The sequence below is a fragment of the Topomyia yanbarensis genome, chromosome 3 (assembly GCF_030247195.1).
Source record: "Topomyia yanbarensis strain Yona2022 chromosome 3, ASM3024719v1, whole genome shotgun sequence".
In the NCBI taxonomy this organism is placed as follows: Eukaryota; Metazoa; Arthropoda; class Insecta; order Diptera; family Culicidae; genus Topomyia; species Topomyia yanbarensis.
The window spans coordinates 179,846,285-179,862,851 of NC_080672.1; the positions used below are offsets into that span (position 1 = coordinate 179,846,285).

Here is a 16,567-nt window from a genome sequence, read left to right on the forward strand (position 1 = left end):
TTCTTAGTGCAGATGGAAGTCCGTCCTTTTGTGCGACAAATGGAAATATTTTCATCATTCTTTTTGGTGTGGCTTTCGCTTAGTAGCAGGGTTGCCACATTCACTGATGTTCTTGAAAGATTTGCAAAAACCACCAAGCAAAGCAGGCTAATTAATGTTTTTACAAAATCTATCAAAATTTACGGTAAAATCTACGGAATCTACTACACAATTGTTTTGATTATTTCCCAACGAATCGCGCAAAAATCTGTTTGTTCCGTACAGCACAGCGCAAATAATTTACGATGGAAAACAAATCGGCAACTTCAGCTGCCAAACACTTAGAAACGATCGAAGCATTTTTCCGTCAATGTCACTTTTCTGACTCAAATTTTTGTAGGTATTTTCTTGCTTTCGTCAAATTAATCAGTTTTGTTAGTTTTATCGTACATTTTTCGTATATTATTATAGAAAATAACTAACCCGATAAGAGGGAAGTTATTTTCCAAAGCACGAAATGGAAATTTCAGTTGTAATTCTTCTGAGAACGATTTTGTGGTGCTAATTGTCGTGAACGTGTCTGTTTCACTGTCTCTGTTCACATATTTACTACACTAATAAGAACCGTTTGTTGTGAATATTATTTCGCCGTTTCCCGCTCGGCATGATGATTATTTGCTTGGTATGGGTAGCGCACAGATTGGTATCTTCCAACAAACTAACTAGGCAGGCCTTGCTGGCTTCTTAGAGGGCCATTACGGCTGAGCTCCGGAAGAGTAGATCGGTTTTGAAATGCTGTGCAATCTCACGGACCAGGCACTGGAAGAGCAGCTTGCGAATTAGTAACTCTGTCCACTTCTGAGAGCGATGAATTTCACGCAGGGCGACGACAGTTCTTGGTTGGCAGCGATAAGGCAGTAGCTATGATTTGGTTGGTAGTCCAAATGCAGCACACGTACGTGTGTTCTGCTCTGTGGTTTAGACACGTCTGGCTTTAAGAAAAACTGTGACACCCATATTTATAGGTTCTAGCATTAATGTTGATTCGCATTAAAAGTAGTTTTTGAACTTTTTAAACAAGTTTTACATAGCAAACAAGGTATCAATAGCAAGCGTTGAATGTTTTCCTTTCGATTTATGCAACAATGATAGTAATTCCTTTAGTAGGAGAAAAGTTATTAAGGTTCAAAGTGTACGTAACGCATCCGTTTTGAAAATTTTGAAATGACACCCAGTATAGTAAAGAAAGACATTAGTCCTACGTCAAAAAGATGCCCACACATGGAGATAATCAGAGTCACTCTCCTCCCAAGTAGCCTTTGAAAGTTTGCTACAGGTGCAATTTAAGTTTTAAGAGGCTCATTAAGAACTAAAACCAAAGTTGCTAAATTTTGGACGTTTTTGACCATCTAAGCCATTTTCCATCAAGAGTTCCGAGTGAGATGCCGAAGGAGATAGTCGCTTTTTCTCTCTTCGCGTGCGTGTGTGAATATGAATAATTAAGAAGGAATGGATGTATGTTTTCTATTTGCAATTGAATTGAGAGGCTTCGTATGTTTAATCAAATGTGATACGGTCAACAAAGTGTTTGGATTAATGAACTGTAGATTTTTTATGATGTGGATGCCACGACAAAGCAATATGGCACTACGCCTCCGGAAAGCTGTATTTGCTCTATATCAGTGGGATAGAGCAAGTGTGAGTGCCAGTTAGGAATTGTGATTTCACACGACTGGTGCACCAGTGAAAGAGGTTGTTGATGTGTTGGTGATATGATGACCAACTACAACCTCAGCAGCGAAACGGAGGAAACGTGGCGGATTGTGGTCTACATGAAAAGATAAGTGTTTGTTTTTACTAATGTCAGGCGAATACCAAATTCATGCCAAAGCAAATTTTCGTGAGCGCTGGAATCTCATTTTTCTGTGTATTGCACTGTTCTCCAGGTCGTGTTTTCTGTGACTTCGAAATGTATCGGACTTTTAGGTATGTGTGCGGATGCGATAAATATGGAAGCAATGCACCTCTGTTGAATGTGCAGTTGTAGCTTCAAGGTTTATATTAATATAAATATGATTAGATTTACTATGCACTAATACAGTGATGTGTAGTTTTTGCAAATAATTGATTATCCGCTAATCGAGTAATTTGCGAGAGATACGAAGGGTGTTTACGCGCGGCATAGGCAAAATTATTCAACTTAGCTTGGTGAAATGGCGGACTGGTGCGATCATCTTTTCTGTCGATGACGGTGTATTGTGTGAATGTTGATCAGAATTCTATTGCCTTGGTGTGCGTTGTATTTTGAGAATTCGGTATATATTTACTCTTTACAGATATGCAAATGTTTTTATCTGATATGTACCTCACCCCATTACGGAAAGGTTGCTATCAAAATTGTTCTAAATAAAATACCACTTTATATATCGAGATTTTTATGTAAGATTGATAGTGCATTCTTATTGAATTGGACTAGCTCCGGGGAGCTGAGTGGATGGTATAGAATGGTTAATACTTTTCTGTGGAACATCGTCCTTTTTGACAGGTTTTAGAGCTTATTTGCATGGACTTGGAAAACTTTCGATTCCACCACAGTGCAAGAGACTGATTTCTGATCGCTTTTGGATTCTGACAACTTGTAAAAGAGATGAGCTGCCGTTTTTTTTCAATTGCGTCATCATGCAGTATTTTAGGTTATTCACCTCTGCTCTCAGTGGTTGGGGTGTTTGAGTTGCGCAGGGGAGTGTTCTACATAAAAATTAACGATCCAGTCCTGAAAAGTTGCGCGTTCTTTTAGATTTCTTATCAGATTTATATAAAAAGGGATATAAATATTCACTGTATGTGTTGTATTCTTATAATTGCAATATTCGGTTGCCAGTATGATGTCCATATATTCGCCCTTAAACATGTTCTTTAGGATACAACACAAAGAAAGACAGTGCTAATGTCATCGCGTCCAGCGTCTAAGGAATATTCTTATGTTTTAATCCATACATTGGCTTGCTTCACATATTTTAAATTATTCTGTTAAAATTCTCCTTTTATGCATGCTTTGATATAAATTGTTTCCATCAACGTAACATTAATAGCAGTATACTCATTATTTAACTACTTAAATAATTAAAAAAAGGAAGCTAGAAGACTAAATCGAACCACCTTGACTGACATTTGTTGTTTTTAAATTATAGCGGGAATGGTCCAATTTGGAACTTTTGCGTACTGTTGTTCAAAGGCGTATGGACACAATCTGGTAAAAGATAGTTAAATGCTAACTCAGAGCAAAATCATAAATCGGTAAAGCTTGCAGCAAAACAAAATTAATATAAAGTTATTTACAAATTGACAAGATTATATTCAATAGCTCAATAACCAAGACAAGATCCCTCAGCATTATCGCTGAGATAAAGTTTCATTGTTTCATTTCTTACATTACATTCAATATATATTAAGGTGTTATGTATTTTTTATATTCATTGTCTACATTGTGCTCGTAATACCTATTTCATCTATTTTGGCACTAGATTCATTTCATTGGTTTGATGTGTTTTGTTGAGTGGAGTATGCAAGGCGTATCAACTCTTACCATAATGCACCATATTTAAATATTCTGATCTCTTGTTTTGTATTAGTTATTGTATTGTATTGTTATATTCACTATATTCCTTTTATTTACTTAATATATTAATTAAGTTAACCATATTTACAATAGCACTTACAGTCATCAATTGCTATGTAAGATTAAGATAAGCTCATTTCTAACTTTTTGTTACATGGATTTCCTTCATTGCATCCATTATATTCACCTTATTAATATGCAATGTCGTCATTATCTCAATGTTGTTCATCATCTCACTATCACCATTGCATTACTCAAACAGTTACCGTCAAACGGGGTAACTTGCGACAGCGGGGTAACTTGCAACACTTTGACATGTTTAAAATAACGTAAATTTTGCAACGCTAATCATAATGATGACAATCTGGCAACCTGGCTGTCCAATGTTGGTATTAATATAATTATGCACTAGCAGGCATTATTTGTTGTATCGTTAGAGCGACAGAGTAATTATTTGAGTTTCGAGTTTTCCCAATAGAAAAGAAGCCTAAACGTCGTGCTTTACTCCACTTCAATGGTAAGAACATTTTACTTGTCTTTCTTTTGTACAGGTTGAGTAAACAATAGCAAACGTTATTGCCTGATAACAATTTGTTTACCATCTTTAATCAGCATGAAATGACGCATTGACGATATTGACTTCCCATGTGGGGTTACTTGCAACACTATTTTGTTTTATTACTATTAATCCTACCGCCAGCTGGCAGAATAAATCATTGAAAATAATAGTCTTGGTAATGTTTTGAATTGCTTTTCATAGGTTTAATTTGCAACTACGGTATAAACATGCCCCGTAAACACAAAAAAAACCAGGAAGTGGACGCTATGCAAACATCAGCATTAGAGAAGCAGCAAAAAGTACAGTTTGTGTCCCTCTACAATAAGCCGGCACTTAAATACTGAAAAAGCATGCAGGGAACGATCGTACGGGAGGCTCACTGTACTAACGACGCAAGAAGAGAAAAAGCTCGTACAAGGTCTCCTACCCAGTAAAGTTCAACCGGAAATGAGCCGGAATTCCAGCTGGTTCCAGTTCGTACACCGGCTCCAGTGACACAACCGATTCTAACTAGAATCGGTTGTGTCACTGGAGCCGGTGTACGGACTGGAACCAGCTGGAATTCCGGCTCATTTCCGGTTGAACTTTACTGGGTAATAGCTGCTGAATGGGGATGCCTTTCGACCAAACGGACTTGCGAACTGTTGTCAAGCTCTTTCTTGATCAGACCCAGTCAAGCTCAGCCGGAAATGAACCGGAACTCTGGCTGGTTCTAGCTCGTATTCCGGCTCCAGTGACACAACCGATTCTGGTTAGAATTAGAAAAACTCTAGTAAGAGAACTGCGGAGAGAAAAACAGCATTTTTGGCAACGTATGCCCCGGCATTGTATGGCAACACGTCCAATGTTATAAGGATAGGCAATGTTCGATTGGATTCGTTTTTTGACAGCTAAACGCGAATCCAATCGATCCAAAATGGAGTCTCCGCAGTTCTCTTTCTAGAGTTTTTCTAGTTAGAATCGGTTGTGTCAATGGAGCCGGAATGCGAACTGGAACCAGCCAGAACTCCAGTTCATTTCCGTCTGAACTTTACTGGGGACGGGCAGAAGAGAAAACCGTTTCACCCAGTCAAAAAGTTGCTGACTAGCGAGGGGCTATTTGCCAACTCGGATGCGCTAATTGCCCTACAATTTGCCAGCAATTTGCTGGCAATTAGGGGGCTATTTTATATGTAACATTTGGCCGATTTGCCGCCGTCATTTTTTGCCGCTCTACCCGCCCTTAAATCGCCCCTAAATCGCCCAGGGAACGCGCTATTTATTCGCCCTTAATTGCCTGATATGAAAACTACAAATAAAATAATTATTATTTTCGGATTCACTATCTACTCACATAAATTTATCGGTACACTAGGTAATCACCACCAGACTATAGGAAGAATCGATGGTGAAATTCGTATTGCACACCAAAACTTACCACAATCTGACTTTCATTTAGACTCAGAGATCTTGTTCTACTATACTTACACACGATTCCACAATTTTCCACATTCGTTGGCTAAATTAAGTGCACTAAACAAACAAAATACAAGCGGGAACACGCCAATTGTTTAAAAAAAAAAAACAATTTTAAACTTAAGCCAAACATGAACCGCCATGTTTGAAAAACGCAAAAAACAACCAAGTCCATTTCAGCAGCCAGAAAATTTGTCTAAGTATTGAAATTGCCTTTAAATCGCATTCGCAAATTGCATTTGTTCCTAGGGGCAATTAGCACAGGCTAGTTGAGTTAAACGTCAAACTTTTTAAATCGCCTGACCATGTTCGTCCGCATTTTTTTTGACAGGGCAAGAACAACTTCCCTGGAGTCGACTGGTGTAACTCGTTTTTGAATCGAAACAAAGAGCTGAAGATCCGCTGTTGTGAAAACATTAAGAGATCAAGAGCTGCTGTGTCCAAAGAACTTATTGAGAAGTATTTTGATAACTTGGATGTTTCTATGAAAGATATTTCTCCAAGTCACATCATTAATTATGACGAAACCAATTTAACAGATGATCCGGGTCGCTCTAAAGTAATCGTGCGACGTGGGGCTAAGCATACTGAGCGGATTATGGACTCCACTAAAACAAGTACGTCGGTGATGTTTGCGGGAACAGCTTCCGGAAAAATGCTTCCTCCTTTTGTGGTGTATAAAAGTAAGTTCCTCTATGACACATGGACTAGCTATGGGCCTGCAGGAGCGGTTTATGATCGTTCGTGGATGGTTTGACAGCTATTTATTCGAGTAGTGGTATTTTAAGATTGCTCTACTCCACCTTAAAGCTGCTGATTCTAATACTGGAAAAAAAAAAAAGCCCCTAAATTGCTTATCGGGGATAATTTGGCAAGCCACTTGTCAATTCAAGTGATTGCAGCATGTCAACATCATAACATCCGCTTCATGTTTTTGCCTCCTAATAGCACACATATTTGTCAGCCTCTAGATGTCGCATTCTTTAGGCCTCTTAAAATTAAATGGAGGGATGTACTGTTGGAATACAAGGCCAAATACAGAGGTACTATTCCAAAAACTGCATTTCCTGAACTTTTAAAAAAAGCTATTGATAATATGGAGAGGGCTGGCGATAATTTGCGTTCCGGCTTCAGAGCAACTGGTATTTATCCTTTAAATCGTACTCAGGTTTTAAAGAAACTATCAAACGATGAGAAAGGGACGGGAAATCAAGCTGACGATTCATGGTCAAGTGCATTTGCAGATGTTCTCAAAGAAGCTCGCTTTGGAAATCAATCCGTTCCTCAAAAGCGTAAAAAGAGGATCCAAGTTGAACCAGGGCAGGTAGTCAAAGTCGACGATTTAACGGAATTATTACCGGTAAAAGAGGTGACTCGAATTACACGCAAGAAGGCATTGAATGTAAGTAACATAGATAAACAACAATCAGAAATGAAGAATAAAGAAGTACAAGCCAAAAGAAATCGAAAGCAGAGAGTAAAGAGGAACGCGAAGACGCTGACTTCAAAAAGATCGACGAAAGAAAAGAAAACATGAATACCTCATCAATACTACAAACATCAAAATGTGAACCTTGAATTACCTCATCAATACCACAAACATCAAAATGAATTAAATAAATTTTTTTTTTTTCATCACGTTTAACACTTGTTTTTGTTTATGTGGCCAAGCTATAAAACCCCTTACCAATGTACTAGAGGTAAACCATAATATACTATGGCAGATACAACGCAGATCATGTGTTGCAAGTAACCCCATATACGGGGTACAACATGCATGATTTTTGTTAACCCTGAAAGAGGGAAACGATATTTTGGTTTAATAAGTACCACGTAGTATTCAAAATTACCCCCTTAGCGCTTGTGCATATTGATTATTAATTGAAAGTTTCAGTATTTTTAGTTATATAGCTTTAGAGACAAAAAGTGTTGCAAGTAACCCCGTTTGACGGCACCTTTTATCATTAGAATGAGATTCTCTGGTCTATTATATTATATTATATTATATTATGCTATATTTTATTGCATTATTATATTATATTGCATTATATTATATTGTATTATATTATATTATACTATGTTATATTGTGTTATAATATATTATATTGTATTATATTGTGATATATTATGTCATATTATATTATGTTATATCGTATTACATTGCATTATTTTATGTTATATTATACTGGATTATATTGTACACTCAGGTTTTCCATGAACACGGATTCTTTAATTTACGCGGTTTTCATTTACGCGGCCTATATATCCCATGTAAAGAAAACTTGAGTGAATTATATTATATTATATTATATTATATTATATTATATTATATTATATTATATTATATTATATTATATTATATTATATTATATTATATTATATTATATTATATTATATTATATTATATTATATTATATTATATTATATTATATTATATTATATTATATTATATTATATTATATTATATTATATTATATTATATTATATTATATTATATTATATGTAGCACCTCAACGATCATCACCCTCGCAACCCACCTGCAATATCAACGAGGCTTCATCGCAGTGATCGTTCTCCATCTGTCGTGCTCGATGCACAGGCAGCGGCTATCGATCGAGTGATCGATCTTTATCAGCCGTACTCGATGCGCGATCTGAAGCCACCGAGATGCATTGTGTGGTGATCGTTTATTGGTCTGTTGTGCTCGATGCACAGACCGAAATCAAAAAAATCATTTGTTTAAATTCCCTATACCTTTGCCCTGTGTAAAATATTTTTTCTTGTTTTCTCGATTCTTGACTTTTGTATATAAGCCCGTAGGCAGTAGCAATAAATCGTTAGTTTACTAAATCAAACCCAACCGAATACTTCTACCGCGTTTCTAAACGATCCGATAACCATAAATTGGTGACCCCGTTTTAAAAAAATGGTGAACGAGGACAAACCAGGCACTGGAGCAGGCAACCCAAAGGTACCGGAACAGCAGCAGGAAGCCAACGTGGACACCCTAAACCTGCCACGACTGAGCCTGCCGGTGATGACGCAATCCAACATCGAGTCATACTTCATGTCATTGGAGTTCTGGTTTGCCGCTTCCGGTATTGGAAATGCCCACGACACCAAGAAGTACAACATCGTCATGGCACAAGTGCCACCAAGCAAGTTGACGGAGTTACGTTCCATTATTGAAGCCGTCCCGCCTGCCAACAAGTACGTGTATATCAAGATGAAGCTGATTGAACACTTCGCCGACAGTCAGCAGAAACGTTTGCAGCTCGTATTGTCTGATATGCCGCTTGGTGACATGAAACCGAGCCAACTTTTCAACGAAATGAGGAGAGTGGCTGGAAATTCGTTTTGTGAACCCGTGCTGCTCGACCTGTGGGCCTCCAGACTTCCACCGCATGCCCAAGCTGCCGTGATTGCCTCCAAAGGGGACCCGACAGAAAAAGCTACCATCGCAGATGCCATCGTGGAATCCATGGGCCTTCGTAGCATCAACACCATCGGTGCGAGCGCACCGAGCACACCAGCAGCGACCGCTAAAGTTACAACAGAATCGCCTCCTGACAGAATTGAAACGCTCCAGCGGGAAATCGCTCAACTGACCAGGATGATCAACAAAATGTTCCGCTCAAGCGAAAACCCACGGGAGCGATCACGTTCCCGCAGCCGAAGCAAAGTGAGTAAATTTCGTGATAATGAACCGTCCTATGACGTCTGCTGGTACCACTCTAAGTACGGAGGGGAAGCACGACGGTGCCGTAAACCGTGTTCCTTCGGACTAGCAACCAAGCCCAGCAACCAACAATGACGTCGTCCAGTTGATCCTGCGTTGGAAATTGGCGAACTTTCCGACACAGCCACACTATTTCGCCTTAAGATCTCGGACACAATTACCAACATGAAATTCCTCATCGACACCGGTGCGGATGTGTCCGTCATCCCGAGAGATCTCAAATCAACCCGGATGAAACCAACGTCATTTAAATTGTTCGCCGCTAACGGAACACCGATTAAAGTGTACGGAGAAGTTATGCTGAAGGTTAGTCTTGGCCTCCGGCGTGAATTTCTGTGGACATTCCTCATCGCAGACGTGTCATCAGGGATCATCGGTGCAGATTTCATTTGCCACTACGACCTGCTGATTGATTTGAAACGTCATCGTCTCATCGACAACACCACGAAGCTGGAAGCGATGGCAGTTTTGACACGGACGAGTGAGTACTCTATAAAAACATTCAGCACGTCATGCCCCTACGCCGAGCTGCTGGCAGAATTCCCATCCATCACCAAACTAGCAGCACCCGGTACAGTGAGTGCATCATCAACAGTGCATCGCATCGAAACCACCGGTCAGCCATCATACGCCCGGCCGAGACGTCTTTCATCAGACAAACTAGCAGCAGCGCGCACAGAGTTCGAACACTTGATGCAACTGGGAATATGCCGCCCCTCGTCCAGCAGCTGGGCCAGCCCACTTCACATGGTGAAAAAAGCGGATGGAACCTGGCGCCCGTGTGGAGATTATCGTGCGCTGAACGCTCAAACCATCCCCGATCGGTACCCACTACCATACCTGCAGGACTTTACTACCATTCTGCAAGGAAAAACCATTTTTTCCAAGGTTGACTTGCAGAAGGCATTTCATCAAGTCCCCATACATCAAGACGACATCCCGAAGACTGCGATCACCACGCCGTTTGGACTGTTCGAATTCACATACATGACGTTCGGACTTCGGAATGCCGCTCAAACCTTCCAACGGCTCATACACGAGGTACTACGAGGATTGGACTTCGTGTTCCCATATATTGATGATATTTTCATCGCATCATCGTCAGCAGAGGAACATCGTGAGCATCTTCGGCAGTTGTTTACCCGTCTACAAGATCACAACTTAGCAATCAATGTTGCAAAATGTGAGTTCGGGAAGAAGGATATAATTTTCGTTGGCCACTCAGTCTCGGCCAATGGAATTCGCCCATTGCCCGAACGTGTTGAAGCAGTCAGCAACTACAAACGCCCGACAACAGTGAGGGAGCTAAAAAGTTTTCTCGCCACAATCAACTTCTACCGAAGGTTCATCCCGAACGCCATCGTGGCTCAAATACCACTTCTCAAGATGACTCCGGGGAACAAGCGCAACGATCGGTCTCAACTAGTGTGGACAGAGGAGGCCACGACAGCATTTGAGCAGTGCAAAACACAACTCGCTCAAGCAGCGCTGCTCGCACACCCCGCGAAGGACGCCGAACTATCTTTGTGGGTGGACGCATCCAGCATAGCAGCCGGAGCTGTTTTACACCAAGTTGTCGATGGTAACGTGCAACCATTGGGCTTCTTTTCCAAAAAGTTCGACAAGGCCCAACTGAAATACAGCACGTATGATCGAGAACTAACCGCAATCTACCTGGCAGTAAGACATTTCAAGTATATGCTGGAAGGTCGAAGTTGCCACATATACACCGACCACAAGCCGATCGTGTATGCATTCCAGCAGAATCCTGAAAGAGCCACCAGTCGTCAAGCCCGTCATCTAGACTACATCGGACAAATAACAACCGACATCCGACATGTGAACGGGAAAGAGAACGCAGTCGCAGACCTACTCTCTCGCATCGCAGCTGTGCACGCAGTGCCGTCGGTGAATTTTGAAGCTCTCGCCGCCGACCAACAAACAGATGATGAACTGCGAACAATTCTGGAAGGTAAATTAAAATCGTCATTAAACCTCAAACAGTTTACTGTTCCAGGCAGTTCAAATCAGTTGTATTGCGACTGCTCGGATGATCGCATTAGGCCCTTCATCACGAAAAGATTTCGTGACCAGTTTCTTCAAGCCACACACGGACTTTCTCATCCTGGTACCCGTGCTACAGCCAAACTGATGACGCAGAGATTCGTTTGGCCAAACATACGGAAGGATAGCATCGCTTACGCAAGAAGGTGTGTACAGTGCCAGCGCTCAAAGGTGAACCGGCATACCCAATCACCCCTCCGCCGGTACACTGCACCTGAGGAAAGATTTCGTCATATCAACATTGACATCGTAGGTCCTTTTCCACCAAGCAACGGGAATCGATACTGTCTCACCATCATCGACAGGTTTTCTCGTTGGCCTGAAGCGCTACCTGTGCCGGACATGACAGCGCCTACTATCGCTCAAGCCCTTGTCTCAGGCTGGATATCCCGCTTTGGTGTACCTACACACATCACCACGGACCAGGGACGCCAGTTTATGTCGGCACTCTTCACAGAATTGGTTCGAACGTTCGGAATAAGCCATCTACGGACTACGCCCTATCATCCCCAGTCAAATGGTATCATCGAGCGATGGCACCGAACTCTCAAGGCAGCCATCCTTTGCCACAACCCGGACCGTTGGACCGAACATCTTCCCATGATTCTACTCGGATTGCGTACCGTCTACAAAGGTGACATACGTGCTTCGCCAGCAGAGATGGTGTATGGAACAACACTTCGCATACCGTCGGAGTTCTTCCACGAAAATCCCAGCAACAACACTCAATCGGAATTCGCAAATGAACTTCGAGATGCCATGCGTATGCTGCGACCACCTGACACGGCATGGCATGGAAAAGGTAATGTGTTTGTGCACCCCAACCTCAAAACGTGCACAAACGTGTTTGTACGCAACGACTCCATAAGGCCATCATTATCACCACCCTACGACGGTCCATACCAGGTGCTTAGCCGAAACGACAAGCACTACCGAGTCAACATCAATGGTCGGAGCGTCAACATTTCAATCGACAGACTGAAACCAGCTTACATACTCGACGATCACCAGCCATCAGCACCCGTTAGCGATCGTCCAGCTGCAACAACATCGGAGCCCCAACCGGCGAGATTCACTCGATCAGGACGACGAGTGATGATTCCACTTCGATATCACTAATCGTCGCGCTCTCTAAAAAGGGGGTACTGTAGCACCTCAACGATCATCACCCTCGCAACCCACCTGCAATATCAACGAGGCTTCATCGCAGTGATCGTTCTCCATCTGTCGTGCTCGATGCACAGGCAGCGGCTATCGATCGAGTGATCGATCTTTATCAGCCGTACTCGATGCGCGATCTGAAGCCACCGAGATGCATTGTGTGGTGATCGTTTATTGGTCTGTTGTGCTCGATGCACAGACCGAAATCAAAAAAATCATTTGTTTAAATTCCCTATACCTTTGCCCTGTGTAAAATATTTTTTCTTGTTTTCTCGATTCTTGACTTTTGTATATAAGCCCGTAGGCAGTAGCAATAAATCGTTAGTTTACTAAATCAAACCCAACCGAATACTTCTACCGCGTTTCTAAACGATCCGATAACCATAAATTATTATATTATATTATATTATATTATATTATATTATTCATTCCTTACAGCTTTTGTTATTTTTTCAATTAGGTATGAACAAAATATCCATTATATTTATCGATATTGAGCTATTTGTCTACTATGCTATATTACATCTTATACAATAAATTTAATGCACTATATAGCATTGAAAATTGGGAGGGGCTGGGAGCACCAGGGTATCATATAAATTGAGGACTGGACGAAGGAACGTGGGTAGCCAGCCTAAGTCACTTGAAGAAAACTTGTTTTCTTCAAAAGGTCTGATATGAGTTTGACGCACCCTTCTCAAAACAAACCATCAGGTGGGTAAAGCAGATATAGCGAAATTTTTTATCTTTTGACTGGAGTATTATTGTTGGAAGGGACTCTTTCTTACCAGCGGGTGCGTGTAAGTGCTTCTGCTTACGGACCCGTCCAAACCTTTTGATTTCTCTTCATTAACAGCAATAATACGAAGGTTTCACGATAAACTATTTCGGGGCTACCGTAAGTCTACCCGCATTCATTAGAAGAACCTTGAGCTGATGGTGGCTTAATATCACATCACATCACATCACTTAGAAGGAACGGGAAATCATGTTGCGGCTGCTACGGTGCTCAACAAATTACATTTCGGAACAGCACACATATAGCTCTGCGAATAATATTATAAACCACTATGTTTTACACCCTTTTCGCAAGATGTTTACTCATCATCTTATAAAATGATGATTTTCCTTCATTTTCATAAACAATTATCAACAAATTGATCGGTGATTTGATATTTAAAAGTTATTTTTTTACCATTGTTTACAGAAAATATATGCACTATGACAGAACAGAATCAAATCAGCAACACTTTGCTTCCAGCGCCATCTGTAAGCGGTTTCAACGTAGAATCGCCAATTCAGATAATCCGATTAATCCAGAACGTTGCACTGGGGTACAAATGTACCCCACTCCTTCTTTGGAGCCTTGTGAAGACGAGAATTGAGCATTTACCGACCTGGAACCCTAACCATAATTCAATTTTGAGTTCATAGTAAGAGTAGGAAAAGGTGGTAGAGCCAGTATGCTATTGGCTTTCGTGTAAGCAGGAGTCAAAGTTGGCGTGAGTACGCTTGTACCCCAGTGTACGGTTGCCGTTTGTGTTTTGTTCTGTCAGTGGAAATGTGACTGGTGGCAATACCAGTTTAAGTACTGGTTGCTTTACTACTTAAGTAACAATAAGTATTATGTAATCGTTTTTAATCACTTATTCAATTAATTCAATTTAATTTTGAAGTAGAAAAAAATCGTTCTCATTTACGCTGAATTTAACTTTTTTATTTTCTATTTTTTATAGTAAAGATAATGGCTTACAAGATAATCTGCGCACAGTAACCACTGTAACAGTAGCATTACGTATTACCAATGTATTACTGGTCAGATTTTTTTTTTATTTCAATTTCCGCCCCATTTAATGGTATATTCCAATACCCGATTTTTCGATTTTCACTCTTCCAAATAATTGGGTCATTAAGCTTGTAATGTAATTCAAATCGAATGATACTCAATGAAATATGTGGGAATGTTTCAAGTTATTCTTTATAATAATTATGGTGGTTCTGAAAAGAACCTTTGTTGTTGGCGTCGGCGTTGATAGGGGATGCGCTGGATTCTAAGCTCGTTGAGACATTCATTCATGAAATGAACAAATTTCATATTTTCTTGCTTTGAAATATCAATGTTAAAATCTCTCGAAACAACCATCGGAATCTTTTTCCTAGCGTACAGAAATGAATCACGCTTAGCAAAAAACTAGGGGCGGGTAATGTCTGGGACATAACCGCGATGATCATATTCTTAAAATTCTGCTTGTATCTCTTTCAAATGGCTAAATTTTACACATTAAGTTCGATTCACCGGGCTCAGCGAAATTTTCCTGGGGATCCCGTTCGTTAATCTATTCAGTAAAACAATTTTATTAACGAGTTCTCCGCATTACAGGTCAATAATTTCATATAATGATTTCAACAAGCAGACAATGTACTTGTATGACAGGTGGGAGTGTTTTGAAGTGGTTTTAGTGAAGGTAACAACATAAAATCGTGTATTGGACATTTTACAATGATTCTCCTTAACCCTGCAAAACCGCGCGGTTGGCAGCAGAGAGTTAAGTTGTTTGGAAGAGATGACTGTTATTATATGATAACTAAAAATATAAAATTGCAAAGTTATTGCCGTGTTAACCTGAAAATTCGTCATTTCATTCATATAGGAACAATCATTGAAATTATGTCAATTCCATATCAACATTTGAATAGGGCTAATAAGATTTGTAAACAAACTTTTGTTTTGCTGATTTCTCCTAATTTGTTATCATTTCAACACAGAAAACATTTGAAATTGATTCTACCAAGGATAAAGATGTTGATTCATGTGTATTTTTCATGAAATTCAACTCGGTAGCGGAATAATGAGCTAAATAAGTTTGTTTACAAAAGTCTCATTAGCCCTTTTGAAGAATTACTATTGAATTTATGTTTTGCAAGATTTGAAATAACTTCGAAGTGTGGTCACGACACCCCTGTTATGTCATATACATTACCCATCTTTTCCCATTCAGTACAACGGCAGATATTCACGTTAAAAAAATCAGGTAAATTTCTGGCAGAAAATTTCGAAACGGGACCCCTATATTTTCTTATGATTCACTGGTAAAAGTACAGAATTAACAAGCGCAAACTTAATACTAACTTAATTCAAACCTTGCCGACGATTGTTTTTACTGCGTACATACATATGATCTTTCCCCTTTCGCAGCTCACACCGAATGAGCACGCTTTGCATCAAGGCGTTCCTATTTATTGACTTTTCAATGCAGATGGAAGGCCATCCTTTTGTGCGATAAATGAAAATATTTTCATCATTCGTTTTGGTGTAGCTTTCGCTTAGTGGCAGAGTTGCCACATTCACTGATTTTCTTGGAAGGATTTGCAAAAACCTTCGGGTTTGTAGATTAGAAAAAACATTTTCTTATGCTTCACTGGTAAAAGTACAGAATTAACAAGCGCAAACTTAATACTAGTCAATAAAAGAAGCTTTCTAATTAAATTCTTTTTCCATTTTGCATTCGTCCTAATAAGGACGGTTTGTAGATAACTATGTTGATACAAGACGAGAATCTTTTGAAACAATTCAAACCTTGCCGACGATTGTTTTTACTGCGTACATAAATATGAACATTCCCCTTTCGCAGTTCACACCGAATGAGTACGCTTTGCATCAAGGCGTTTCTATTTATTGACTTTTCAATGCAGATGGAAGGCCATCCTTTTGTGCGATAAATGAAAATATTTTCATCATTCGTTTTGGTGTAGCTTTCGCTTAGTGGCAGAGTTACACCATTCACTGATTTTCTTGGAAGGATTTGCAAAAACTTTCGGGTTTGTAGATTAATTTGAAAAATATTCTTAAAAATATCTTATATAATTATTTTTAATTATACAAATTAGTTCGGAAAATAAGCACCACTAATTCTTTACAAGTATTTTGTTAGTCCTGAAAAGGACTGTTGGCAACAATAGAGACGCGTGAATTTACTTATCTTCTTCGGGC

General features: G+C 39.9%; 1 protein-coding gene across 1 annotated transcript; it reads left to right on the forward strand.

Moving 5' to 3' along the window:
* The first annotated feature begins 8,139 nt into the window (after positions 1–8,139).
* Positions 8,140–9,426, forward strand: LOC131693765 (uncharacterized). Its single transcript, XM_058981893.1, has one exon. It carries the CDS (start codon positions 8,539–8,541, stop codon positions 9,424–9,426), a length of 888 nt encoding a protein of 295 aa, XP_058837876.1. The 5' UTR covers positions 8,140–8,538.
* Positions 9,427–16,567: the final 7,141 nt, after the last annotated feature.